The sequence below is a fragment of the Panthera onca genome, chromosome A3, assembly GCF_046562875.1.
Source record: "Panthera onca isolate mPanOnc1 chromosome A3, mPanOnc1 haplotype 2, whole genome shotgun sequence".
NCBI lineage: Eukaryota > Metazoa > Chordata > Mammalia > Carnivora > Felidae > Panthera > Panthera onca.
The window spans coordinates 61,184,639-61,212,306 of record NC_138341.1 but is presented as its reverse complement, the minus strand read 5'-3'; the positions used below and the strand labels follow the sequence as shown (position 1 = coordinate 61,212,306).

The 27,668-nt window shown below is 38.6% G+C and overlaps 1 protein-coding gene across 4 annotated transcripts in view; it reads left to right on the top strand.

The window, feature by feature from the left end:
• Positions 1-9,830: 9,830 nt before the first annotated feature.
• Positions 9,831-27,668, top strand: part of SANBR (SANT and BTB domain regulator of CSR) — a 56,103-nt gene continuing 38,265 nt past the window's right edge. Inside the window, exons 1-5 of one of the 4 annotated variants that reach the window (XM_078444513.2) lie at positions 9,831-9,967; positions 13,461-13,619; positions 23,884-24,070; positions 24,881-24,974; positions 26,987-27,225. In XM_078444513.2, the coding sequence (XP_078300639.1) occupies positions 13,470-13,619; positions 23,884-24,070; positions 24,881-24,974; positions 26,987-27,225 (670 nt within the window). In that variant the 5' untranslated portion in view covers positions 9,831-9,967; positions 13,461-13,469. Of the gene's footprint in view, positions 9,968-13,460; positions 13,620-23,883; positions 24,071-24,726; positions 24,804-24,880; positions 24,975-26,986; positions 27,226-27,668 lie in introns of those variants that run through there. The other 3 variants (XM_078444512.2, XM_060605045.3, XM_060605035.3) reach the window with 3 other exon arrangements.

The following is a 27,668-nucleotide window of genomic DNA, read 5'->3' as shown; positions in this document are numbered from 1 at the left end:
TGTCATTTGTTAATTCTTGTGTTTGGTGTCCTTCATGGAATAGAAATCTTCGATTTTCCCAATTGTGCTTTTTAGGTCTTGTTCTTCTCAGTTTTATAGTTTCACCATTTACATTTAGGCCTTTAGTTTAATTGGAATTTACCTTTGGATGTAGCATGTGGTATGAATCCAACTTTTTCTCCGGCTAGTCATAAAAGGGAATGGGTTAACAAAATCCCTTCTCTCTATGTATGGGGAAATTATTTTGGTTTTACCTTCTCCTTAGCACAATTTCCTTGGAAATCTATTAAGATAAATATAGAATGCCAACTACTTACCCAGCAACATTTTTGTGTTGTACCAAAAACAAAAAAACAACACAGGCTTTGAGAATTCTCAGAGAAAGGGAAGACTGTAACTGAGCTTGTTCCTCATTGCAGAGACTTGGAACCTACCATCAGGGATTTTTACAAGATAGTGGTTCCTGTGGCACATGAGGCTTACCTAAGGAGAATGCCCTTCTCTACATGATCTATTTACTATGGTATATCCTGCCAAGCTAAGTGACCTTTGTGCTGAGCTATATCCTTTTGGGTCTTGTGAATGTCTGCTGGGCATGCAGGGTAGGATGGTAGTCTATTTTTCTAACCATTACCAAATAATCTACATCTTCCCCCATTTCATTACATACCAAGTTCCTATAAACATGAAACTTTGAGGCTCTCCATCTTCTATTGATATATATCAGTTCCTTTCTTTCCCAGTACAACACTGTCTTACTTAACGTTACTTGGTAATATGTCCTAATATATGATAGGTGAATCTATTTTGCCCTACTTTGTGAAAATTACATTAGCCATTTGTGGGTTTTTATTTGGCTTAAGTTATAGTATCAGTTTATCAAGTTCCCTTTTTTAAAAAAGCTGCTGAGATTTTGGTTGGAATTACATTGAATATAGAGGTTAATCTAGAAAAAATTGACATACGGTTAAATCATCCCATTCATGAACACAATTTCCCATTTTTTCAGGACATTATGTGTATGTGTGTTTGTTGGGTTTTTGTTGTTTTGGCTGTTCCTAGGGATTTTATAAATTATGTTGCCATTGACAATGGTGTCCTATTATTTCTGGTACAGAGAAATGTACTGAACTGGGTATGTTGATCTTGTATTTGCAGCTTTGAAGAATGCTTATTAGTTCTACTATTGATTCTCTTGGATTGTCTATGTAAATGCAAATAATGACAGTCTTATCTCTTCCTTTTTAGTCTTTGTGCTTAGCATTCTCTTTATTGCCCATCTGTTTTTGACAGTGGCTGTGGTAGCAGGCATTTTTATTTTTTCTACCTCAGATTCTAAAGTTGCTCTATTAAATGTGATGTTTGCTGTGAGACTTATGCTAGTCTTTTATCCAAAGAAGTTCCCTTTTATTGCTGTTTTAAATCTGCATTTGTTTAGATTGTCTTTTGACTTTTCACCTCTAGTAATAGTAATTGATGAATAATATTGATTTTCTGATATCAAACCATTCTTGCATTCCTTCTGGGTACTATTTTTTTTCGATGAAATAATTTGTTTTACCAAAAAAAATACATTTATATATGTATGTATACATATATACGTATACACATATACATATATGTGTGTGTGTGTGTGTGTGTGTGTATGTGTGTGTGTGTAAGATGATTAATATAAAAGTGAGGTATTAGCAGGGCACCTGGGTTGCTCAGTGGGTTAAGTGTCTGACTCTTGATCTCAGCTCAGGTCTTGATCTCAGGGTCGTGCATTCAAGCCCCACGTTGGGCTCTGTGCTGGGCATGAAGCCTACTTAAAAAAAAAAAAAGTACTAGCATGCAGAAATCTAGCTGTATACAGAAGGTACTATTGCTGCTGTTTGATAAGGTGTCCCGGGAGAAGATAAGCTGAAAAGACGCACTGGATCATAGTCTGGCTTCAGTTTCTCTGAGAATTTACAAGAACCATTTCTGGAGAAATCATTGGGCAAGGTCCTGAGCAAATCTTAGGAAACCCAGGATTATCCACAGTTAGTGTATTTTGGAAAGTACCAACTACTAGAACTGAATATCTGCCTGTAACACAGTCCAGGGGAGTGGGGTGCTTAGGCTTTTCTACTTTTAAGTTCCCTGTGGCCATCCTTCAATCAGGAGTAGATCACTTGTGTGTTCTCAAATGATCCAGGGAACGGGACTTGAAGGAAAAGGGCAAGGACTTCATCACCATGCAGTTTAGCTAATCACATACAGCTAATAATCTGGGCCAGGCTTACCCAGGCTCTATCACATTAAAAATAAGCTGTAACATGGGGTGCCTGGGTGTCTCGGTTGAATGCCTGACTTCGGCTCAGGTCATGATCTCACTGTTTGTGAGTTCGAGCCCCACATCGGGCTCTATCTGGGCTGGCAGCTCAGAGCCTGGAGCCTGCTTTGGAGTCTGTGTCTCCCTCTCTCTTTGCCCCATCCTTGCTTGCACTCTCTCTCTCAAAAATAAATAAGCATTAAAAAAAAAAATTCTTTTTTAATAAGCTGTAACAGAAAGCAACATTATGTTTCTCTTGAGTCATTCCACATAAGAGAACTGGTGGTTCTGTTTCCAGGTTTCCATCTTCCTACATGGTCTTTTTCCCCCTGTTGTATATCTTTGGTCTTTCATGACAAATCTTTTCCTCAGGTTTCTGCTGAATTTTGGTTGTTTGCTTATGTTTAAGAATAAGAGACCAGGGGCATCTGACTGCCTCAGTTGGTAGAGCATGCAACTCTTGATCTCAAGATCCTGAGATCAAGCCCCACATTGGACATAGAGCTTACTAAAAAATAATAATAAGAGAGTAAACAGCTAATTGAAGATCTTGAACAGGCAGGTCGGGCTGGTTTGCGAACTATGTTAAAGCTAGTTTGGAGGGCATGCATAGGATTTGCTAATATTTACCTGAATTCAACTATCCATCCAGTCTCAGACAAAGTAAACTACCAAACTTAGAGAATGTTCAGAAAAACACCAGAAATCACCTTCACTGTAGGTAAGCAATCCAGTGAGAGTGGAGAGGGGCTGGAAAACTACATGTGTATAATTTTTTCTTATAAAATCACTAATCAGCTAACACTCCTTCCCTGAGAAGCAGTAAGAGAGGAAGGGAAGGTGAGAAAAAATAAGCACCGGAGTGTCACTCTTGAGAAATACTTCCATGTGGAAACGTGGATTAGGGAATTATGTTAGACTGAAAAGTACATTAGATTGAACTTGTATTTTTATTTTATTTTTTATTTTTAAGTAATCTCTGCACCCAAGGTGGGGCTTGAACCTATAATCCAGAGATCAAGAGTCACATGCTCCACCAACTAAGCCAGCCAGGTGCCCCTGAACTTATATTTTAAATTTGTCTTTACATTTGCTTTTTTTTTTTTTTTTTTTTTTTTTGGTCTCTGCTCTTTCTAAGTGTACTATGTTTAAAATCTCCATTTGATAGCTTTTCATGGTTTTATCAGTTTTTCACATATTTCCACTACCTTACTACAAGTGTTGTACTTAAAATTTCTTTTTTTATAGATCACATTTTTTTCTTCAGGTTTTTTGTTTTGTTGTTTTTTTCTTTTTAATTTTTGCTGCAAAAAGCTTTATTGTTTCCGTTTGGTCCATGGCTTGGGACAGGGCTCCAGGGTGGTTAAAAAGCTGCCTGGTGGCTGCAGGGAGAGGCTCAGGCACAAGCCCTGGTCCGGGGGTTGCAGGCCAGAGAGGTCCTTCAGAAGCTGCCAGGCTTCAAAGGCTCCTAGTCGCGCTTGAGGGCCAGCCTTTAGAAGAGATACTCGCCCAGCCCAGCCTGGGGGCTAGCCCGCCTACAGGGGTGAGTCAGGTGGTTGCCCATCTTCTTGATCCCCTTCTCATCTTGGTCCTCCAGGAAGTCACAGAGATGGGGGTCTGCGTGCGCGGAACTGAGGGCATGCAAAGCCAAAAGGGCCTGATTCAAGTTCTTCTCCAGAACCGGGGCGGCTTCCTTGGTGTCCAGGGTTTCATTACACTCTTCCTGGAACAGCTTCTACCTGGTCCCGGTCCTGGAAGAGGGTACAGCTGCCTCGTTGACTTTGCACCTTCTGGGGACGCTCCGCACCCTCGCACTTCTCAGCCAACACTCGGAAGTGGCCCACGCCCTCCAGAGCCCCATTGTCACAGTCGAAATAGAAGACCATAGAGGTAGGTGTAGGAGGCCTGCAGATGCATGTTGACCAGGAGGTTGACAGCCCCCTCCACCTCGGTGAAATAATTCTGAGGAATCCGGGGAGCTCACAGTTAATGAGTAATAAAGAGCTAAGCTCAAAATAGGGTGTTGGCCAGTCCCAGAGGCAAAGGATGGCTGAGAAGATGGCTCCAAAGGTTGTGACTGGAAAAAGGGTTGGAGGGTGGTCGGGAGGCTGGTAGAAGGGGCGTCCCTGCATCCGTTCCATCCAGACACTGTTGAAGCAAGAGACAGATCCTCAGAAACCGCCAGATGCATTGTCTCTTCAGGTTTGAAACCTATACATTTCTATTTTTATTCTTGTTGTGGTTACTTTTTAACCCCTAATTATGTTTATGTTTCTCTACCAGTGTTTAAAGTTATCAATATTGAAGTCTTACAACCACACAAGAATGTTGGCATGCTATCATCCTCCCTGCTTTCTCCTCCAGACACTTCTCCCTACTGGTCCCCTGCCCCTATTCCTTCACCAATGTCAGTATCCCTTGAAGTTTTATTCCAGATTGTTATGGTTAATTTTTCATATTTGATATTTGCCTAGTTGAAGAAATAACTTGTTTGAAGTTACTATTTTTCCTTCATATATATGTTTTATCCATTCACATATTTTTAACTATGAAACTAGTAAAATCGCATGGTTTTAGAAAATCAAATTGTGATTTAAAAAAAAAAGGAAATAAAGTAGTCCCCTACCTTACTCCAGGTTCCCAGAAGCAAACACATTTAGCTTTTCTGCTACTCTGCTTTTACCTTATTTCTAAATAATGTGCTCATCCTGTATTTCTTACAATTTTAGAGGTTGTCTCCTCACCCCCCATGGAGAATTTAACTGCTTTACACTACTATCCCACATTTTCTCTGCAGCCATTTCAGACTCAGAGATGGAAGTTTTGTGTCAAGATTGGCAAAGCAGCCACACCAGTTCTGGAGCACCCACCTGTACTGTAATTTGAGAGAGAAATAAACTTTTATTGTGTTCAAGCCACTGTATTTAGGGTCTCTTTGTTAAAGCAACTTAGTCTGTACTAAAACTGATAGAGGGATGAGCTTCTGAACATAAAAGGGTTAGACTTGGTGAGGAAGGGGAAATAGATGAAAGTTTTAGATACAATTACCCATTCTGCATAAAAGGCCTTAGGAAGGAACATCTGTACAATGCCAAAGATTCTTCCTTGGGCAAAGGTCATTGAACCAATTGAGTTGACCTTGGGCAAGTCACTTGAACTTTCTCTAACCTTGGAATAAAAAGATTGAAGAAGCCCATCTATCAAGGATTCTTTCTTGCTCTGTCATTCTGTAAAGGGATATTGTTCTCGAAAAGACTAGAGAGTGATGAGGAAAGCTTCAAACATTAAGTTCCTGAATTGATCATTTAGAGATGGTATAGTAGTATGTGGATCTACATCAAGAGCAAATGTTGTGAATGGGGTCCAGGAATAGAGCTCTATTCTATCTCCGCTTGCAAACTGGTTGATTCTTTTTTTTTTTTTTTTCCCAATATATGAAATTTATTGTCAAATTGGTTTCCATACAACACCCAGTGCTCATCCCAAAAGGTGCCCTCCTCAATACCCATCCCCCACCCTTCCCTCCCCCCCACCCCCCATCAACCCTCAGTTTGTTCTCAGTTTTTAACAGTCTCTTATGCTTTGGCTCTCTCCCACTCTAACCTCTAAACTGGTTGATTCTTAACTGACTTCATTCCTTTTTATCGAACCTTGCTAAAAGCAAAAATTGTCAGCCAATATGAACTTAGATTTTGACCTTTTCTAAACTCCTTTCCTCAGAGCTGTAGGCTTGATAATCTACCTTTCAAGTTAACACAAGTGACACTTCCCAATACACTTGGAGTTACCAGCCTTCCAGCCTGCAATATGCTTCTACCTGCCAATGCCATATATAGCTTAGATCTTTGTAATTATAGCACACCCCTTTCAGGGACCAAGTTTTCCCTTTTAGGGACTACTCTAAGCTTCTGTAACAAACCAAAAAAACAACAGTAGCTAAAGAAAGATAAATACTTTTTCTCATATAACAGTCTAGGGCCTGTTAGGCAGCTTCTCTTCACAAGGTAATTAAATTCAAGGCCAAGGTGCCTTCTATGTTACTGCTCTAAAAAATCTCATGAGTCCTTTTTTTATTTTTAAAGTAACATTTACTTTTTAAAGTTTATTTATTTTGAGAGAGAGAGCACGCTTGCATGAGGGGCAGAGAGACAGGGAGGGAGAGAGAAAATCCCAAGCAAGCTCCACACTCAGTGCTGAGCCTGATGCGGGCCTAAACCCACAAACCATGAGATCATGACCTGAGCTGAAATCAAGAGTCAGACACAACTGACTGAGCCACCCAGGTGCCCCTCTCATGAGTCTTTCTAATCCTCATGGTTTAAACTGGCTCACCACCATCACAACAGAGTTCAGGACTAGGAGAAAGAAAGTCAAGGGGCGCCTGGGTGGCGCAGTCGGTTAAGCGTCCGACTTCAGCCAGGTCACGATCTCGCGGTCCGTGAGTTCGAGCCCCGAGTCAGGCTCTGGGCTGATGGCTCGGAGCCTGGAGCCTGTTTCCGATTCTGTGTCTCCCTCTCTCTCTGCCCCTCCCCCGTTCATGCTCTGTCTCTCTCCCAAAAATAAATAAAAAACGTTGAAAAAAAATTAAAAAAAAAAAAAAAAAAAGAAAGTCAAGGGCAAGTAAGAGAAGCAAACAGCTTCTCTTTAAGAATTTACCTAACTAGGCGCACCTGGGTGGCTCAGTCGGTTAAGCGTCCCACTTCGGATCAGGTCATGATCTCACGGTTCCTGAGTTTGAGCCCCGTGTCAGGATCTGTGCTGGCTGCTCAGAGACTGGAGCCTGCTTCGGATTTGGATTCTGTGTCTCCCTCTCTCTCTGCCTCTTCCCCGCTCAGGCGCTCTCTCTCTCTCTCTCTCTCTCTCGAAAATAAACATTAAAAAAAGTATTTACCTAATTAAATACAGAGCTTGCCTAACTTCCGTGTCTCTGTGGAATAAATATAATAAAAGATTTGATAGTAAAAATAGCAAAAAGTCAGAGTTGATACAATTAGAAAAAACTGACAGCCACTCAAATCATCAGATCTCATTATAGTAATTTACCCATTTGAATAGAGCTTTATTTTTTCTGTCCTTTCTAACATTTAGTTTTAGTCCTCAGACTAGACACATTGCAAGTGAAAATTAAAAGTAATTGACATGGAAGCACCTGAGTGGCTTGGTTGGTTAGGCCTCTGGCTTGGGCTCAGGTCATGATCTCACAGTTAGTGGGTTCAAGCCCCACATTGGGCTCTCTGCTGTCAGCACAGAGCCAGCTTTAGATCCTCTGTCTCCCTTTCTGCCCTCCTGCCCCCCCCCCAACAAACATTAAAACATATTTATAAAAAATAAAAATTAAAAAAAGTAATTGACATGGGGGGGCACCTGGGTGGCTCAGACCATTAAGCATCCGACTCTTGATTTCCTCTCAGGTTGTGATCTCACCATTTGGTTCATGAGTTCTAGCCCCATAATGGGCTCTTCCCTGACAATGCAGAGCCTGCTTGGGATTCTCTCTCTCTCTCTCTCTCTCTCTCAAAATAAATTTTAAAAAAGTAATTGATGGCACAAAAACAGACACCCAGATCAATGGAACAGAATAGAGAACCCAGAAATGGACCCACAAACATGGCCAACTAATCTTTGACAAAGCAGGAAAGAATATCCAATGGAATAAAGACAGTCTCTTCAGCAAGTGGTGCTGGGAAAACTGGACAGCGACACGCAGAAGAATGAACCTGGGCCACTTTCTTACACCATACACAAAAAATAAAATGGATGAAAGACCTAAATGTAAGACAGGAAGCCATCAAAATCCTCAAGGAGAAAGCAGGCAAAAACCTCTTTGATCTTGGCCGCAACAACTTCTTACTCAACACATCTTCAGAGGCAAGGGAAACAAAAGGAAACATGAACTATTGGGACCTCATCAAAATAAAAAGCTTCTGCACAACGAAGGAAACAATCAACAAAACTAAAAGGCATCCGACAGAATGGGAGAAGATATTTGCAAATGACATACCAGATAAAGGGTTAGTATCCAAAATCTATAAGGAACTTATCAAACTCAACACCAAAAAAACAAATAATTCAGTGAAGAAATGGGCAAAAGACGTGAATAGACACTTCTCCAAAGAAGACATCCAGGTAGCCAACCAAACATGAAAAATGTTCAACATCACTCATCATCAGGGAAATACCAATCAAAACCACAATGAGATACCACCTCCCACCTGTCAGAATGGCTAACATGAACAACTCAGGCAACAACAGATGTTGGCGAGGATGAGGAGAAAGAGGATCTCTTTTGCATTGCTGGTGGGAATGCAAGCTGATGCAGCCACTCTGGAAAACAGTATGGAGGTTCCTCAAAAATTAAAAATAGAACTATCCCACAACCCAGCAATTGCACTACCAGATATTTATCCAAGGGATACAGAGATGCTGTTTTAAAGGGGCACATGCACCCCGATGTTCATAGCAGCAGTATCAACACTAGCCAGGGTATGGAAAGAGCCCAACTGTCCATCAATGGATGAATGGGTAAAGAAGAGGTGGTATATATATATACAATGGAGTATTACTCAGCAATCAAAAAGAATGAAATCTTGTCATTTGTAACTACGTGGATGGAACTAGAGGGTAATTATGCTAAGCGAAATTAGTCAGAGAAAGACCAATATCATATGACTTCACTCATATGAGGAATTTAAGACACAGAACAGATGAACATAAGGGAAGGGAAGCAAAAATAATAAAAAACAGGGAGGGGGACAAAACATTAAGAGACTCTTAAATATGGAGAACAAACAGGATTACTGGAGGGGTTATGGGAGGGGGGATGGGCTAAATGAGTAAGGGGCATTAAGGAATCTGCTCCTGAAATCATTGTTGCACTATATGCTAATTTGGATCGAAATTTAAAAAATAAAATTAAAAAAAGTAATTGACACATAGTAGTATTTACCCTACAAGACTGAGACTTATATATCTTACTTGTTTCCCAGTAATAGTAGTTACCACAGTAACACATGTGGAACCTATCAATGTGAATGAACACTGAATTTCTAAACCAGAGCTATTTACGTTTTTCAAGAGATGCCTCCTGATAATAATGACAACGCTTCACCCAAGATACTTCTTGTGTCCTTCTAAATGATACAACTTCACCATTCTACCTAAGCACCTATACCAAAGTGACCTATACCGCCAACTATTTCATCCATGGTTGATCCGAGTTCTTTTATCTCCCTTGTTTCTATTTCCTCTAGAGTCAAGAGTTGGTCACTTAAGATCCGGTCGGGAGGATCTGGTTGCTAAGAAACAAGACGCTGGGGGGGGGGGCGCGGGGTGAAGACGCTGCACTGCGACAAGCCCAGGAGTGAAAGCGAGAGGGGGAAGGGAAAGGCAAAGGCACTGGGCTGAGGCCGCTAGCTGCAGCCGCTTCTCTGGCCACCCGTCCCAGCCCTGCAGGAGCTAGTTGTTCATTGGTTCCTCCGCTGTAGCGCTGGCCTGTGATTGGTTGGACGGCGTGGGGGCCGGCGGTACCCTGCGAGCAGGAGGGGGCGATGCGTGTGAGTACCGTGGCCATGCTTGCGGGCCGGGTAGCTGGAGCTTAATGGCGCGAGGACAGTCTGTGCCGGCCGCTGCAGGTGACAAAGGCGTAGTGAGGGCCACCGCGGCCCCGAGCAGGTGAGCGAGACGTCGAGGAGCCTGGGGTGCCGGCGGGGGTGGGGGTGGGGGGACGGGAAGTGCGGCAAGGGGCGGTACCGTTGGCAGCCAGCGGCTTCACGCCGCGGCCTCCTCCTCCGCCGGGCCGGGCCGGGGTCGCGTTAGCCCAAGCGCCCCCGAACGTCCCCACGCCCAGCCTGCAGCCCGCCGGCCTTCCCAGCCCCAGGTCCCTGCCGCCTGTCCCTATCGCACCACCAGCAGAGGGTGCCCCGGTGTCCGTCCGCCGGGCCGCGCCCTGTGTCTGCCAGCATCTTCCCTCAGCCTTGCCCCCCTGCCCGGCGCCTTTGTCAGTCCCCAACCCGCTCCACGCCCGGGGAGTTTCTACCCCTACGGGAAAGGCGGGGACACCACAGGCTGGGGAACTCTGAGGACGCTCCTCGCGGTGAGGTCTGCGCCCAAGGTTTGCACGGCTTTGATCTATTTATCCTGGGTTGCAGATGTGATTTTTTCGTTCACGGTGAAAGCCAACTGCCTCGGTTCTCATTTGTGGTCAGGAAGCGTGGACACAAGTCTTCTCCCCTGGAGCAGGATGACTCTGTTCTCTCCCGATCTCAGTTACGCCAAAGGCCTTTGACCTACCTACCCTACCGGCCCCTTCGTTTAGCGTCTTTTCTCTACCTAAGGAAAAAGGCTTTGTCTACAAAAGCCTTTTTCTATTTGGGGAAAAAAAAAAAAATCAGATGCCAGTGGTGGACTTCCATTTGGTCTTAATTAATTAGATTAGTTTTATTAAAACATTTAAATAAACCAAGATTGTGGGAATGGGGTGGGGGGAGTAGGACGCGAAGAGTTCGTAAAAAGTGTAGTGCATTAAATAGAATGTTTATTTCTGGTAAATAACACGTTTGACCTTAAGCATTAATTAACATTAAAAAAATAATTTATCGGGGCGCCTGGGTGGCTCAGTCGGTTAGGCGGCCGACTTCGGCTCAGGTCATGATCTTGCGGTCCGTGAGTTCTAGCCCCGCGTCGGGCTCTGTGCTGACAGCTCAGAGCCTGGAGCCTGCTTCATATTCTGTGTCTCCCTCTCTCTGACCCTCCCCTGTTCATGCTCTGTCTCTTCCTGTCTCAAAAATAAATAAACGTTAAAAAAAAAAATTAAAAAAAATAATTTATCATGAATGGAACTAGATTTAGTAGTAGTGTAATTTGAACTTCAAATTTTTTCTTATTGCCACAGTTTTTGATAAGTCTGTACTTTTCTTTCCAGAATGTAGTGCACTATGACAGATATTCCAAGAGAATTTATGAGAATATCGTGTATATTATAAATGAATATTACATGTGAAATATATACAAAAAATTTTAAGTATTTGATATGGACAGTATTTTTAATTAGCTAACAAGTGCCAGCACTTTGCAGGCCACAATAAATATTTTAGAACTTTTAAATGAATATTTTTGAAAGTGAAGAAAAAAAAAAAGCACCCAAATCCTTGCCCTGAATTGTGGATTAGACTGTTTTCTACTGAGGTCCAAACAAATTATAATGAAATACTCTATGTTCTAACATACATTTCAAATTGTGTGGTATGAAAAGTGACAATGTGCTAGGCATACAAGTGGAGAACAATAAAGCTTTGTAAAATCTATGTTCACCTGGGCTCCAAGAAGTGTTTTACAATTATTAAACTGCAGTTAGCCCTTGAAAATGCAAGGGTTGGAGTGTTGACCACCCTCAGTCGAAAATACTCATGTTAACTTTCAACTCCCTCACAACTTAAGCACTAATAGCGTACTGTTGACCACAAACCTTACTGATAACATAGTCTATTAACACGTATTTTGTATATATATTATATACTGTATTCTCACAATAAAGAAAACTAAAGAGAAGAAAATGTTATTAAGAAAATCGTAAGGTCAGCTGGGACGTTTGGGTGGCTCCGTTGGTTAAGTGTCTGACTTCAGCTCAGGTCATGATCTTGCAGTTTGTGAGTTCAGGCCCTGCGTCAGGCTCTGTGCTGACAGCTTGGAGCCTGGAGCCTGCTCTTGATTCTGTGTCTCCCTCTCTCTCTCTGCTCACGCTCTGTCTCTCTCTGTTGCAAAAATAAACAAACATTAAAAAAAAGAAAATCATAAGGAAGAGCAAATACATTTATAGTCCAGTATTGTACTGAAGGAAGTCTGAGTGTAAGTAGATCAGTACACTCAAACCTGTACTGTTCAAGGGCCAGTTGTACTCAATAAATAACAATTATTATGTGTGTTCTTCCTCTGCTCCTCCATGGCTCCCCTGTGCTTTGGTTCTCAGCAAATGATATTAAAATTACCTGTTTGTCTGCTAATATCCCTCACCAGACCATAAATTCCTTGAGGACAGGGACCATGCCATATTTATTTTTGTATCCACAATGCTTGGCACATAGTTGAATCTCACTAAATGTTTATTGAACTACATTTATTTGGGAAGCTTTCTAGAGCCCTTTTTCTTGGTGATTCTATTGCTTGAAGATCTTGGACTCCCTTGGTCACTGGACATGTCATTCAAGGGCTCCTGGATTGAATTAGAGGATGCGATGGGAGGACAGATGGGTGGGGAGCCAGGTGAAGAAGCAAGGGAAGCCTCCACGGGGCAGGAGTGACTGCGTACGTGCGTGTAGGTGCTTTTTATATTTGAGTGGCAGGGTGTGTTTGGATGTGTGTAAGGATTAATCCTTATCAGGCCAATTGTCATGTTTTTCCTGAAGACAAGGAAGAACACTCCAAAAACTCAAATTTCTAGAAATAATACTAATTACAATTGTTGCTATAATCTTCCCACAATTTATAACTAATAATCACATAGCATAATAACAATGATTATGCTTATCCTATCATGTCAGATTAACTTGTTTTTAAATTTCATTTGATTACATTAGTAAAATTTAAATATACTCAGTCTTCATTGTTTGTAGGATGGACATTCACTCACAAAAGAATAAAGGAAATATTGCTCAGGACTAGAATGAAATTATAATTCTTTTAATGAGCTTTATTTTTTTGTTTGTGTGTGTTTGTGTTTTATTTGTTTTTTTTTTACAGGTAAACTCCACCATCTGTGAATTGCCAATCAATGTACAAATAAGGCACACTTATGGATTTTTTTAAGGAAGATATATTGTATTCAACTTCCCCCCCCCAGTGTTTTATTATGAAAAATTTTAAACATATAGCAAAGTCAAAAGAATGTTATAGTGAACACCTGTGTACCCACCACTTCTACTACCATTAATATTTTATTATACTTTTTTGTCACATAATTTATCCATCTGTCCATCCACCAATCCATAATATTGAAATGCTATAATATTTGAAGAGATTTGAGCCGTATATTCCATGTGTATTTTAGGTCACTTTTATTCTTCCTTTATAGGTAGCATATAATTCTTAGGAATAAATTGTAACTGATTTATAATGTCCTAAAAACATTTGGATTTCATATGTAAATAAATCTATTTGTCTTTATTTCTAGTTCCAAAAGATGAGTCGTGGATATTCAGAGAACAACAATTTCTTGAACAATAACAACCAAATGGTGTTGGACATGATCCTTTATCCATTAATTGGAATCCATCAGACCATCAACTGGGAAACTGTGGCAAGGCTTGTGCCTGGGTTAACACCCAAAGAGGTAAATAATCATCCTCTAGATAGCTCCTGGAAAAATCAGAAAAAGTGACCAATTTAAAGAAACAGCTAGTGGGGCACAGTCAGTTAAGCATCTGACTCTTGATTTTGGCTCAGGTCATGATCTCACGGTTGGTGAGTTTGAGCCTGGTTTGTGAGTTTGAGCCTGGTTCATGAGTTTAAGCCCCATGTGGGGCTCCACAGCACTGACAGTGCAGAGCTTGCTTCATATCCTCTGTCCCCCTCTTTCTGCCCCTCCCCTGCTCACACATCAGCTTGCTCGCTCACTCTCTCTCACTCTCTCTCAAAAATAAATAAACTCAGGGTGCCTGGGTGGCTCAGTCGGTTAAGTGTCTGACTTCAGCTTGGGTCATGATCTCACGGTTCATTAGTTCGAGCTCCGCGTCAGGCTCTGTGCAGACAGCTCGGAGCCTGGAGCCTGCTTCTGATTCTGTGTTTTCCTCTCTCTGCTCCTCCCCCACTCATGCACGAGCTCTGTCTCTCAAAATAAATAAACATTAAAGCCTTTAAATAAATAAATACATACATAAATAAATACATAAACTTAAAAAAAGAAGAAACGCTACTCCTGAAATCATTGTTGTACTATATGCTAACTTGGATGTAAATTAAAAAAACAAACAAAAATTTAAAAAAAGAAAGAAATGGCTACTAAGAGAAAAACATTTGAATTTTACATATACATATGTGTGAATACTGAATGTGCATATGATATGATTTGACTAGATACAAACTGCATAAATTATTATTTATGTACATTACCCAAACACCTGGTACATTAACCCACCTGGTATGTAAATTCAACCAATTGTTTATGTAACAACTGAAAGTTCACTAATACATAAATTTAAGTAACAAAACTGTTACTGGAAAATTATGGGTAGATAAAATTTTTGTAAATCAAGTCATATGTTATTAAATCCCTAATACTATGCTTCTCAAATTTGAGTGATGGACAGATCTTTTTAAAGGAAAACCTTGAGAACTCCCAATGTTGACTTAAATTATTTTTTTAATGTTTATTTTCTTTATTCTGAGAGAGCATGAGCAGGGGAGGGACAGAGAGAAAAGGAGAGAATCCCAAGCAGGCTCCACACCATCAGCACAGAGCCTGACATGGAGCTTAATCTCACAAACAGTAACATCAGGATGTGAATCAAAATCAAGAGTCGGATGCTTAACAGACTGAGCCACCCAGGTGCCCCTTAAATTATTTTTATTATAATGTAAATAAAATGTCCACTAATAATACTAGTTGTAAACACACCTATACACCCATAAACCAAATTTGCATATTATAGACACAAGTGAGAACTAAAAACAACACAATTCAAACTAAAATGGTTAGCTAGGGGTGCCTTGGTGGCCCAGCTGGTTGAGCATCCAGCTTGATTTTGGCTCAGGTCGTGATTCCAGGGTTGGGATCCAACGCCTCATCAGGCTCCACCCTGAGCATGGAGCGTGCTTGGTATTTTCTCTCTCTCCCTCTGCCCCTCTCCCCTGCTCATGCTCTTTGTCTCTAAAAATAAAAAAAATAGGGTCCCCTGGGTGGCTCAGTTGGTAGACTCCCGACTTCAGCTCAGGTCATGATCTCACAGTATGTGGGTTCAAGCCCTGTATCCAGCGCTCAGCCTTCTTGGGATTCTCTCCCTCTGCCCCTTCCCCTCTCACGCTTGTGTTCTCTCTCTCTCTCTCTCAAAATAAGTAAAGAAACCTTTAAAAAAATTAAAAAAATAAAAATAATAATGGTTACCTAATGTGGTAAAGTAATAGTGTTTTGCTGAAATTGAATTGCTGATTACAAGGCAAATATCGTGTGATCTGTCTTGGCACAAAATATTTTGCATTTAGCTTATATTGCCTTATACCTTTCAAAGACTTCATCCTTCCTCCACTTTTCTCTCTTTAACCTCCTATGAAGACTTACATTGCACCATGACATTACTAGCCTTCCCCTGACACCACTGCCTCCCTCCTCTATCAAGTCCCTTCGCTATCTTATCCTTTTAAAAATTAACCTTAGATGGGGTGCCTGGGTGGCTCAGTTGGTTAAGCATCTGACTTGATGATTCTCATGGTTCGTGAGTTCAAGCCCCACATCGGGCTCTGCACTGATACTGCAGAGCCTGCCAGGGATTCTCTCTCTCTCCCTCTCCTGCTGCCCCTCCCCCACTCACACTCTCTCTGTCTCTCTCAAAATAAATAAATAAACTTAAAAAAAAATTTACCTTAGACAATTGAAGTATTTTTTAGTACAACTTAATTATAAACAGAAAAGCAAATAGGCACTGAAATACTCTGTTATCCTGATGATTTAGATGATTTTATTTTATGCTTAGAATCAAAACTTAAAATCTAAACATTCTTATAGAGAACTCTTTGATTTCTAGTAATTTATCCATGAACCCTAGTTTGAGAAACATTGACCTCAGAATTTCTGCTGTTAATAGGAATCCTAAAGTAAGTGAATCATCTCAGAGTTCTCTAAAAGTAGAAATGACATTAGTGATTTTCCCCAATAAATTTTAAGCGTATTTACCATTGCCCTGCTCCATCATATACACTCAATAAATACTTGTGGATGGACTTCTGTTAATTTTTCTATTTTTCTTCCCTCTTCTCCTTTTTTTCTTTTTGGATTCAGAGTAGCAAACAGTCCCTCCTGATAATGTGATTGTGTACGTTCAGAACGTATGTTAGGAAGAATTAGGAAAATATTGAGATAGGATTATTCCTATAAAGGGCACATGGGCAATGGTTTCACTCTAATGTGGATCCTGAGAAACTTAACAGTAACCCATGGGGGAGGGGAAGGAAAAAAAAAAAAAAAAAGAGGTTAGAGTGGGAGAGAGCCAAAGCATAAGAGACTGTTAAAAACTGAGAACAAACTGAGGGTTGATGGGGGTGGGAGGGAGGGCAGGGTGGGTGATGGGTATTGAGGAGGGCACCTTTTGGGATGAGCACTGGGTGTTGTATGGAAACCAATTTGACAATAAACTTCATATATTGGAAAAAAAAGGGCACATGGGCATAATGTTTCACATGTAGTGGATGCTTAAATACTTTTAAATCAATAATAAACGTGTTTTTGCTATTAAAAAATAAATAAATAAATAAATAAATAAATAATAAATAAATAAATAAATACTTGTGGAATCAGTGAATGAACCAAGTTCCACCATCTTCTTTTGCAGCTGAGAAAACCATTACCCACAAGAAATTACTTGCCCTCAGTTATGTTATAGGTCTTTGTGAAATGATGAGGGAGTTTATTTTTTACGTTTATTTATTCTAAGAGAGATTGAGAGAGAGAATCAGTGGGGGAAGGGCAGAGGGAGAGGGGGACAGAGGATCTGAAGTGGGTTCTGTGCTGACAACAGAGAGCCTGATGCAGGGCTTGAACTCATGCACTGTGAGATCATGACCTGACCTGAAGTCAGACACTCAATCAACTGAGCCACCAGGTGCCCAGGAATTTATTTTTTAGTGTATAGTATCATTCCCTAATTTATACTTTTCAAACCTTCTGGTTAAGTTTTGAAACATGTTAACTTTTAAAATGGGACAAACCTGTGAAGTCAACTACTGTTCTAACTTTTTATTGTGAATATCTTCAAACGTATAGAAAAGTTGAAAGAATAGTACTACACCACTCTATTCTAATATATATGCCCTAATTGCTTGATCCCTTTATGTAATTTTTTTCTGTGGTATTTAATAGTAAGCTTCAGGCACTGTGACACTTTACCCCATAGACTACAGTGTACATCTCTTTAAAAATAGACATGGGACACCTGGGTGGCTCAATCTGTTCAGCATCCGACTTTTGATTTCCGCTCGGATCATGTCTCATGGTTCATTGTATCCAGCCCCACGTCGGGCTCTGCACTAGCAGCATGGAGCTTATTTGGAATTCTCTGTCCCTCTCTCTCTGCCCCTCCTACGCTTATGCTCTCTGCCTCTGAAAGAAACATTAAAAAAAAATGACATTATTTTATAACCATGGTACCATGGTCAAACCCAAGAAAATTAACAATAACTCTGTGATATCATCTAATATTCACTGTGTATTCAAATTCACTGAATTGTTGAATTATTTTAACTAAAATACAACTAAACGTGAATCAGATTATTTTTAAGTAGTGTTAATTTTTTTAATATTTGCTTATTTTTGAGAGAGAGAAAGAGAGAGGGCAAGGAAGGGGTAGAGAGATAGGGAAACTGAATCCAAAGCAGGCTCCCCGCTGCCAGCACAGAGCCCCATGCAGGGTTTAAACCACAAACCATGAGATAATGACCTGAGCTGAAATCCAGAGTCAGACACTCAACTGACTGAGCCACCCAGGCACACCTAAGTAGTGTTAATGTGTTTTTAAATTTTTGTTTAATGTTTATTTATTTTTGAGAGATAGAGAGAGCGTGCGGGCAGGGGAGGGGCAGAGAGAGAGGGAGACACAGAGTCAGAAGCAGGCTCTAGGCTCTGAGCTCTCAGCACAGAGCCCGACATGAGGCTCGAACTCACGAGCTGTGAGATCATAACCTGAGCCGAAGTCGGCCACTTAACCAACTGAGCCACCCAGGTGCCCCAGTAGTGTTAATTTTTTAATAACTTTTTTATTACTAAACAAAACATGTCCTTAAAGAACACACACAGGCACAAAGGAAATAAGTGAAAAATCAGAATGATAAATCTGGCCCTATCTAAAGTAAGTTGTTAACACCTTGGTTATATATCCTTCCAGATACTTTTCTATATACAGAAAAATTCTTCAGGTGGATATACAACAAATGTATTGTTTGGCTGCTTGCTTTTTCATTCAGCATATCGTAATCATTTTTATATATCAGTTAATAGACTTCTGCAGCATTTGAGCTATGAGCTATAATAATTTATTAAACCAGTCCCTTTTGTCCCTTTAGTCCCTAGGCTATCTAACATAGTTAGAAATATGTTATTCTTTTCTTAAGGCTTTTGTTACATATTGCCCACTAGAAGGGCCATCCGTGTTATATTCCAATCAACATAGCTGAATACTTGATCCCTGCACTTTCTATATCACATATTATTTATGTGTATATGTCTTTTCAAAATTCCCACTTAAAAAAAATTTTTTTTAGATGTTTATTTTTGAGACAGAGCGAGAGACAGAGTGCAAGCGGTGTAGGGGCAGACAGAGAGAGACACAGAATCTGAAGCAGGCTCCAGGCTCAGAGCTGTCAGCACAGAGCCCAACGCCGGGCTTGAACTCACGAAACGTGAGATCATGACCTAAGCCGAAGTTGGATGCTTAACCAACTGAGCCACTCAGGTGCCCCTCAAAATTCTCATTTTTAAAAAATGTTTGTTTGTTTGTTTGTTTGTTTATTTATTTATTTTAACGTTTATTTATTTTTGAGACAGAGAGAGACAGAGCATGAACAGGGGAGGGGCAGAGAGAGAGGGAGACACAGAATCTGAAACAGGCTCCAGGCTCTGAGCTGTCAGCACAGAGCCCGACACGGGCTCGAACTCACGGACCGTGAGATCATGACCTGAGCTGAAGTCGGACGCTTAACCGACCAAGCCACCCAGGCGCCCCTGTTTATTTATTTTTGAGAGAGAGAGAGCACAAGTGAGGGAAGGGCAAAGAAAGAGACGTAGACACAGAATCTGAAGCAGGCTCTAGGCTCTGAGCTGTCAGCACAGAGCCGGACACAGGGCTTGAACCCACGAACCGTGAGATCATGACCTGAGCTGAAGTTGGATGCTTAAGTGACTGAGCCACCCAGGCACCCCCAAAATTCTCATTTATATAATATATATATATATATATATATATATATATATATATATAATTTTTTTTTAAGTTTATTTTGAGAGAGAGCACATTCACATGCAAGTGGGGGAGGGGCAGAGAGAGGGAAAATGAGAATCCCAAGCAGGCTCCGTGCTGTCAGTGCAGAGCCCAAGATGAGGCTCAGACCCACAAACCACGAGATTGTGACCTGAGCAGAAATCAAGATTTGGACACCCAACTGACTGAACCACCCAGGTGCTCCATCAATTATATATATTTTTAATAAATGTTAACTTGTTTCAGTTTTAATTTACTTTAAATCCTAAAGAGGTTGGGGGCGCCTGGGTGGCGCAGTCGGTTGAGCGTCCGACTTCAGCCAGGTCACGATCTCGCGGTCCGTGAGTTCGAGCCCCGCGTCAGGCTCTGGGCTGATGGCTCAGAGCCTGGAGCCTGATTCCGATTCTGTGTCTCCCTCTCTCTCTGCCCCTCCCCCGTTCATGCTCTGTCTCTCTCTGTCCCAAAAATAAATAAAAACCGTTGGAAAAAAAAAAAAAATTTAAATCCTAAAGAGGTTGAACATTTTATATTTAATTCTATGTCCTTTTTCTATTTGTGAATTTGTTTTGTTAGTAGTTTTAAATAATGATTTTCTATGTATTAAATATATTAACCCTTGATCTAATTATTTTTTTTGTTTGTTACCAGCCTATTAGGTTATTAATGGTAGTCTCATATACAAATGTTTACAAGTTTAAAATGTTTAATGTAAAATCTGTGTATCTTTTACTTTAATATCTGCCTTTTTTGTCCTGTTTAGAAAATCCTTCTTGGGGGCATCTGGGTGGATTAGTCAGTTAAGCATCCTGCTGTTGGTTTCAGCTCAAGTCATGATCTCATGGTTCGTGGGGTTGTTGCTCCCTGTTGGGCTCTGGCACTGACAGCATGGAGCCTGCTTGGGATTCTTTCTCTCTCTCTCTCTCTTTCTTTCTTTCTCTCCCCAGCTCACGGACATACACTTTCTCTGTCTCTTAAAATAAATAAAAGAGGAAAAAAAAAAGAAAATCCTCACATGAAGCCGTATAATAAATACGTAGTCACCTACATTTTCCTGACTACTTTTATTTTCTACTTTTAAATCTTGACTCCACATGGAGTTTATTTTAGTTTTAGCGTTTTTTTTCTAATGAATAGTTAATTGTCTCCACATTTATTGAATATTTCATTCTTTATTACTGATTTGAAATTCCACCTTCAAATCTCTGGATTTACTATTCTAATCTGTTGATCTCTATCTAATCCTACTAACAGTTCTATGTTCATTTATTTTCAATATTTTTTAAATATCTGGTGGACAAAAAAAATATTTTTTACCTTTCCTTAATATTCTGTTATTTAATTTCCTGGATTATCGTGTTTTTTTTTCCATTTTGACAATGATTGTGTTGGTATTTTGAAAGTGGAGAAAGGATGAATTAAGAGTTTTTATGTATCGGGCGCCTGGGTGGCTCAGTCGTTATGCATCTGACTTCAGCTCAAGTCATGATCTCACAGTTCGTGAGTTTGAGTCCCCCATCAGGTGAGCTCATGCCCCACTTGGGTGAGCATGAGCCCCCCTTTGCTACTGGTGAGCTTGAGTCCCACTTCAGGTGAACACAAGCCCCACCTTGGGTAGAACATGAGCTGGTGAGCCCTGCTTCTCTCTCTCTCTCTCTCTCTCTCTCTCTCTCTCTGCCCCTCACTCACTTGCACACTCTCTCTCAAAAAAAAAAGAAAAAAGGAGTTTTTATGTTTTTAAAGATGAAATAATGTGTCTAATTTTTCCAAAGTGCACCATTTTACATTCCCACCAGTAATGTCAGTTCCAATTTCTTCATATCCTTGCCAACACTTTTATCTGTCTTTTTGAATACAGCCCCTTATGGGTATGAAGTAATAATTCATTACGATTTTTTTCTTTTTTCTTTTATTATGATTTTGATTTTCATTTTCCTGATGGCTAATGATGATCAGTATCCTGTCATGTGCTTATGGGCCATTTATAGATCTTCTCTAGAGGAATGTCTATTTAGATCCTTTGCCCATTTTTTAAATTAGGTTATTTATCTTTTTATTATTGAGTAGTAAGAGTTCTTAATATATTCTAGATGCAAGTCCGTTGTCAAATAATATGATTTGCAAATATTTTCTGCTATTGTATATGTTGCCTTTTCATTTTCTTGATGGTGTCCTCTGAAACACAAAGTTTAAATTTTGAGGAGGTCTGGTTTTTCTGCTTTTTCTTTGTTGCTTGTGCTTTTAGTGTCATAGCTAAGAAACTATCACTTAGTCCAAGGTTATTTTCTCATAAGAGTTTTATAGTGTTAGCGCTTACATTTAGTCTTTGCACAATATGTCTTTGATCTATTTTGAGCTAATTTTTGTGTGTGGTATAGGTAAGAGGTCCAGTCTCATTCTTTTGTATATAGATATCATGTAATTTTTGCTTAAGCACAAAGAATATTTAACAATATAATTTAAATTATTTATGGTTTACTTCTTTGTTTAAGCAATCATGTGTTCATTTCAGATATTCAGAATTCATAATATTCTTATTAAGTATTAGAAATTGCTGTAAACTTTATTAAATAAGATAAATCTACATTATAGCTGTGAACTTTACCTAAAGGATATCCAAAAAACCTGTGTGGGTTTTTTTTTTTTTAAGATTTTATTTTCAAGTAATCTCTACACCCAACGTGGGGCTTGAACTCACAACCCCGAGATCAAGAGTTGCATCCTCCTCTGACTGAGCCAGCCAGGTGCCCCAGGAACTTGTGTTTTATTTAAAAGCCTACCTATCACTTTCTCCGTGTTACAAAAACTAAATTCATTTTGTAGGAGAAATGAATTCAGTAAAACCATTTATCTTTTTTATCCTATACATGTATATGAATCTGTACATTTTTCTAATGATGTTATAACATTTGTTTTTGTTTTTTTTTTTTTTTAATTTTTTTTTTAACGTTTATTTATTTTTGAGACAGAGAGAGACAGAACATGAACAGGGGAGGGGCAGAGAGAGAGGGAGACACAGAATCAGAAGCAGGCTCCAGGCTCTGAGCCATCAGCCCAGAGCCCGACGCGGGGCTCGAACTCACGGACCGTGAGATTGTGACCTGAGCTGAAGTCGGACGCTTAACCGACTGAGCCACCCAGGCGCCCCATGATGTTATAACATTTGTTTTCCTTTATTTGTCCAGACATTCATCACAACTTTTTTCAGTCTTCATATAAAAAAATATTTGGTTTTTCATATATCATATTAATTATTTTTTTTAAGACTTTGTTTAAAGACATAGCATATTGACTGCATATGTCCATCTATGCATACATATTTTTTAAGTGTGTTTTTTTAAAAAAATTTTTACTTTTCAAAAGACTAAGCCTTGAACAGGCATTTCATGTAATAGTAACCGTATAATCAATCTTTACTGAAAATAGTGCTTAATATCTAGTGGGTATTTGATAATATTTGTATAATAAATGAGTGATGCCATGCCCAATGCTTTATTCATTTAATATATAGACATATACATTGTATATATTTTTCTCCTTTTGCACCTCCCAGATTACTTGGCCTGCTATGGAATTTGCCATCCGTGTTGATGTTGGTGCAGATTTAAAAATGGATGCTATGGCAGTGTTGTTTGACCAAGATCCGCATTAAGGAAGGCATTTTATGCTGTGACCTAAGACACACATAGAAATGACATTTCCACGAAGGAGTACTTAGCCTAGTATGCTTAATGCACTTCCGATATTTTCTAATCTATTAAATTTTACTTCTTTTTTTTTTTTTTTCCTCTTCAATTGCTGATCTGGACCTTCTAAGTTGATTTCTTGAGTAACTGATGGGTTAAGGGGAAAACACTGTTCTAGAACAAACTATGCCCAAATATGTGACCATGATGTATTACTACTGTATTTTGTGCAAGGTGAACCTCAGTGTTGGTAAGAACAAAGTCTTCATTATTTTAATAAAGAAAATCTAGTGTCACGAATTAGATTCTTTTTGGTTTGCTTTCCATTGAAGGTTAAAATTTGGTCTGATTCCTGACGGGAACTCAGTTAATGTAAAAATAATAACCAAGTTTTTAACTAAATTATTAAAATTGTCAACTGATAATAAAAACAGACCACAGGGAAATATGGTTTATAAAGACATTCTTCATTTTCCTATAACAGCATAAACATATTATGCCATTGGGTTAAAGTGTATTAAAAAAAAGTTCTACCCTGAATTCTTAAAAAAAAAAAAGTCAGAAGCTTTTGTGTATTGAAATGTGTGCTAATTTTCTAGGTATTACCCGGCAGATTAGTATTCACTCGTAAAAAATGATTATAGAAAAGTATTGTCAAATAGAAGGCAAGAAAATAATCTTATTTTTTAGTTACAAAAGACCTACATTTCCTTCCTTGATGTCGTTACAGTGTGCAAAAAGGTTTGATGAACTGAGGAGCAGTGGCAGCTCACCTGTTGACAACCAATATAATCCCCTAATGGCTGCTGGAGAGAGTCCTGTGGAAACCTTAGCCACATATATCAAATCATCACTTCTTGACATGCAGGGAGAATTTCAGGAAACTCCAGTTGGTCAAGATGCAGTTTCCAAAACAGGTACAGTTTGAAAACAAAATTTAGTGTTTGTCCTTATGATAATTTTGCAACATATGCATTTCAATCAACTTTATTTACTTAGAGGCTAATATAAACATTACTGGAAAACCTATTAGTATTTGTATCTTCCTGAATTTTAGAAAATTATCTTTGCTATATTTGAAAAATGTTTTAGTATTACCATACAGGTCAAACGCTATTACCAAAAAAAATCTATTTACTATATCAAAATTTACTACTCCAGTCTGTTGGCCTAGTTATGTCATAATTTCAGAGATTTGCTGACCTATACCTTCTACTTAAATTTTTTTACTGAGAAAATGTTGCTTGTTCCTCATGTTATCTTTTTTTACAGCTACCTTTTATTGTAGTCAACAGTAGCTTCGAATACCACTGTGGCAGTGTAGAAAAGATCTTTTCTGCAATTATGTTGGAAATATTTACTGATTTTAGAAATTCTGGGTGTAGTAAATAATTTGAACCTCAGCAACAGCAAAGTACTGATATAAAAACTTGCTTCAGGAAGACAGAACTATATTGTTGGCTTTTGAACATTTGATCCCTGCCCATTCACACCATATCATTTTTTAAATCTTCAGTGTAACGTCAGCAATGTGTGATCCTATTTTTGTACTGTTTTTTCCATATACCTTTAGAAATATTAAGGGAAATGCCACCTAACAAAGTGCCATCTTTAGCCTTGGAAACCATGCATTTACAGTATAACCATTCAGTAGGTAAAAACCCTTTCTCAGCTAGAAACGCTAACCTCCCCCTTTGTTTTTGTATGTGTTTGTTTCTGTATTTAAGGAAGACATAGTATAGCTTCCACAAGGAATTGTTCTTCAGAAAGTGAAAATTGTACTACTCGTAATGGTGGAGAAAAGACTGAAGAATCTGAAGGGTAGGAGGCTGGTTCTTTGCTAGATAAGATTTAATATGAATATCAACTTTAAATTATAAAATATATGATTGGTGATTGTATACATCAGTTACCATAATTTAGGAATTTCACATTACACAATTGTTGAAACTGTTGGAATCAGAACAGTTCATGTGTTGAACTATAACAATTGCTTGATAGCTAAACATGTGGCTTATTCCTGTTATAATTAAATTGGACTACAGTTTTCCACATAAAAAATTCATTTTCATATTTGTAAATATTAAGAATAGCCTCTACTAATACAAAACTTTGAAAAGCAAATTTTAAAACCCAAAGAAAAATCTCTGCCATTAATTCTCCAATTTTGGTAAAGAAACTAGATGTGTATTTTAGAACCATTGGAATATAATTCTGATTATGGAAACATTAAAAATTAGAATATACCTTTCAGTATATTGCAAGTTTTGATTGTTTTGTATATTTTACATAAAATAAATTAACATATATTTTAAGTATTCACCTTGATGAGTTTTGGCAAATGGATACACCATGTAACCATCACACAAATGAAGATATAGAACATTTTCATCATATCTGAGAGTTCATTTCTGTATTTTCAGTTCTGATAGGTTTTTTCTTCTTTTTTGTAACAGCTTTATTCATATATAATTCATATACCATAAAATTTACCCTTTTGAAATAGTTCTGGAGATGGATGGTGGTGATGATTGCATGACAGTGTGAATGTACTTAATGCCATTGGACTGTACACTTAAAAAGAGCTAATATGACAGATTATATGTTATGTGTATTTTACTACAATAAACAAAAATTCACCCTTTTGAAGTGTATAGTTCAGGGATTTTTAATTTACTCACATAGATTTTTAACTGATAGTTTTGTTTGTGTATCACAAAATTTATCAGATAATTTTCTTGCTGGGATTGTCTAGTATTTCATACTGTAGATCTAAAATCCATAGAAACATTATGCTTCATTATACAAGCATACCTTACCAGCACCTGTTTATATTTTGACCATAATTTCTTTGGAAGAACAATTTGTGAAGAGTTATTTAAATTCCTTTGACCTTGACAATAGTGTTGGTTAATAATCCTTTATCTGGGAGCCCAGTTTTGTTTCAAATATGATTTTTTTGTATTAGAAAGTTACGAAGTTCCATTGAACACATTAAATTCATATTGTAGGACAGTGTGTCTCTTTTGATTTATTCTCTTTTGTAATGACATGAAAGTAGTTGTGGATCATGCTGATATTTCTTTTTGAGGTGATCTAATTTTCAAGGGAAAGTAAATTCAAGGACTATGTATTTTTTAAGCAGTCTTTCTGATGCATCATCTAAACTTGTTCTTAAATTATTTTTAAAATATGTTAATAAACACATTGTAGTCTTAATTAACTACATTTACTAATTTATATTTGATGAATGCATAGAAATAAACTTTCTTGCTGTTAAAAATAAGTAACCATGCTAATTTTTTGATTCTTCAATGAATGAATTTAACTGTTTTTCTTATTTATTAATAGTAATAAAATTTTAATATTTAATATTTATCTCCTCATACCCATAACCATGTAAAAGTACTGTTTTATGTTCCTCACAAGAATTAGAATGTGTTATTTAATTTTTGTGTGTGTGAATTGGTATTAGTTTTTAAAACTTTGTTATTAACTTATAACTTGAAAACTAAACTTTAAACCATGTAAATTATGAGTCCTGTAATAAAAATATTTTTGTTTTTCTAAGTTCTTAAGTTATTAGGCTTAATAAGCTTAACAGCTTAAGCTGTTAGGTCAATAACCTAACTAAATTTAGTCAAAATCTAAGATATAGATCAGGTTAGCAAGATACTTTTATGAAAAATTCTGAATGTCAAACCCTTTCAAATTTATTTATGGTCAAAACTTCCAAAAACATCTTGTTCTTGTACTTCCAATAAATGTCAGTATTCTTGGCTCCTCCTCTAAAACTCTAATAATTTCATTTCTGTGTAACATTTTTTATGAAGGCCAAACATGGTGATCCATGTATGTGATGAAGCAAAAAACTTGAAAGAAGATTTTATTTGCCCACGAGATCTTTTGATAGCAGAAATGAAGTACTTTGCTGAATATTTATCTATGGATGCCCAGCGCTGGGAAGAGGTGGACATTTCAGTTCATTGTGACGTTCACATTTTCAACTGGTTGATAAGATATGTTAAAAGGAACACTAAGGAGAATAAAGATTGTGAGATGCCCACTTTAGGTAAAAGACCATCTATTGCTTATTTTGTAGTGAAATTTATGTGTCACCTGGTAGTTGCTTCACGCCAAGCATGCAATGTGGAAAATTATTTGGACATTAGTATTTGTGCCTAGATTTAGTAATCACCTTTTAGGAAACTGATACCTCATCATTTTTAGTAGATTATAGTGAATGTATGGCAAGTGGACAGGTCTCTAGATCAGCAGTTCTCATTGTATGGTACATGGACCTCTGGAGTCCTGGAGATATTTTGTTGTTTTTTTTTATTTTGAGAAGGAGAGAGAGAGAGAGAATGAGCTGGGGAGGTACAGAGGAGGGGAGAGAGAGATTGAGAGAATCCTAAGCAGGCTTCATGCTCAGCGCAGAGCCCAATGTAGGTCTCAATCTCACAACCGTGAGATCATGACCTGAACCAAAATCAAGAGTCAGACACTCAACCAGCT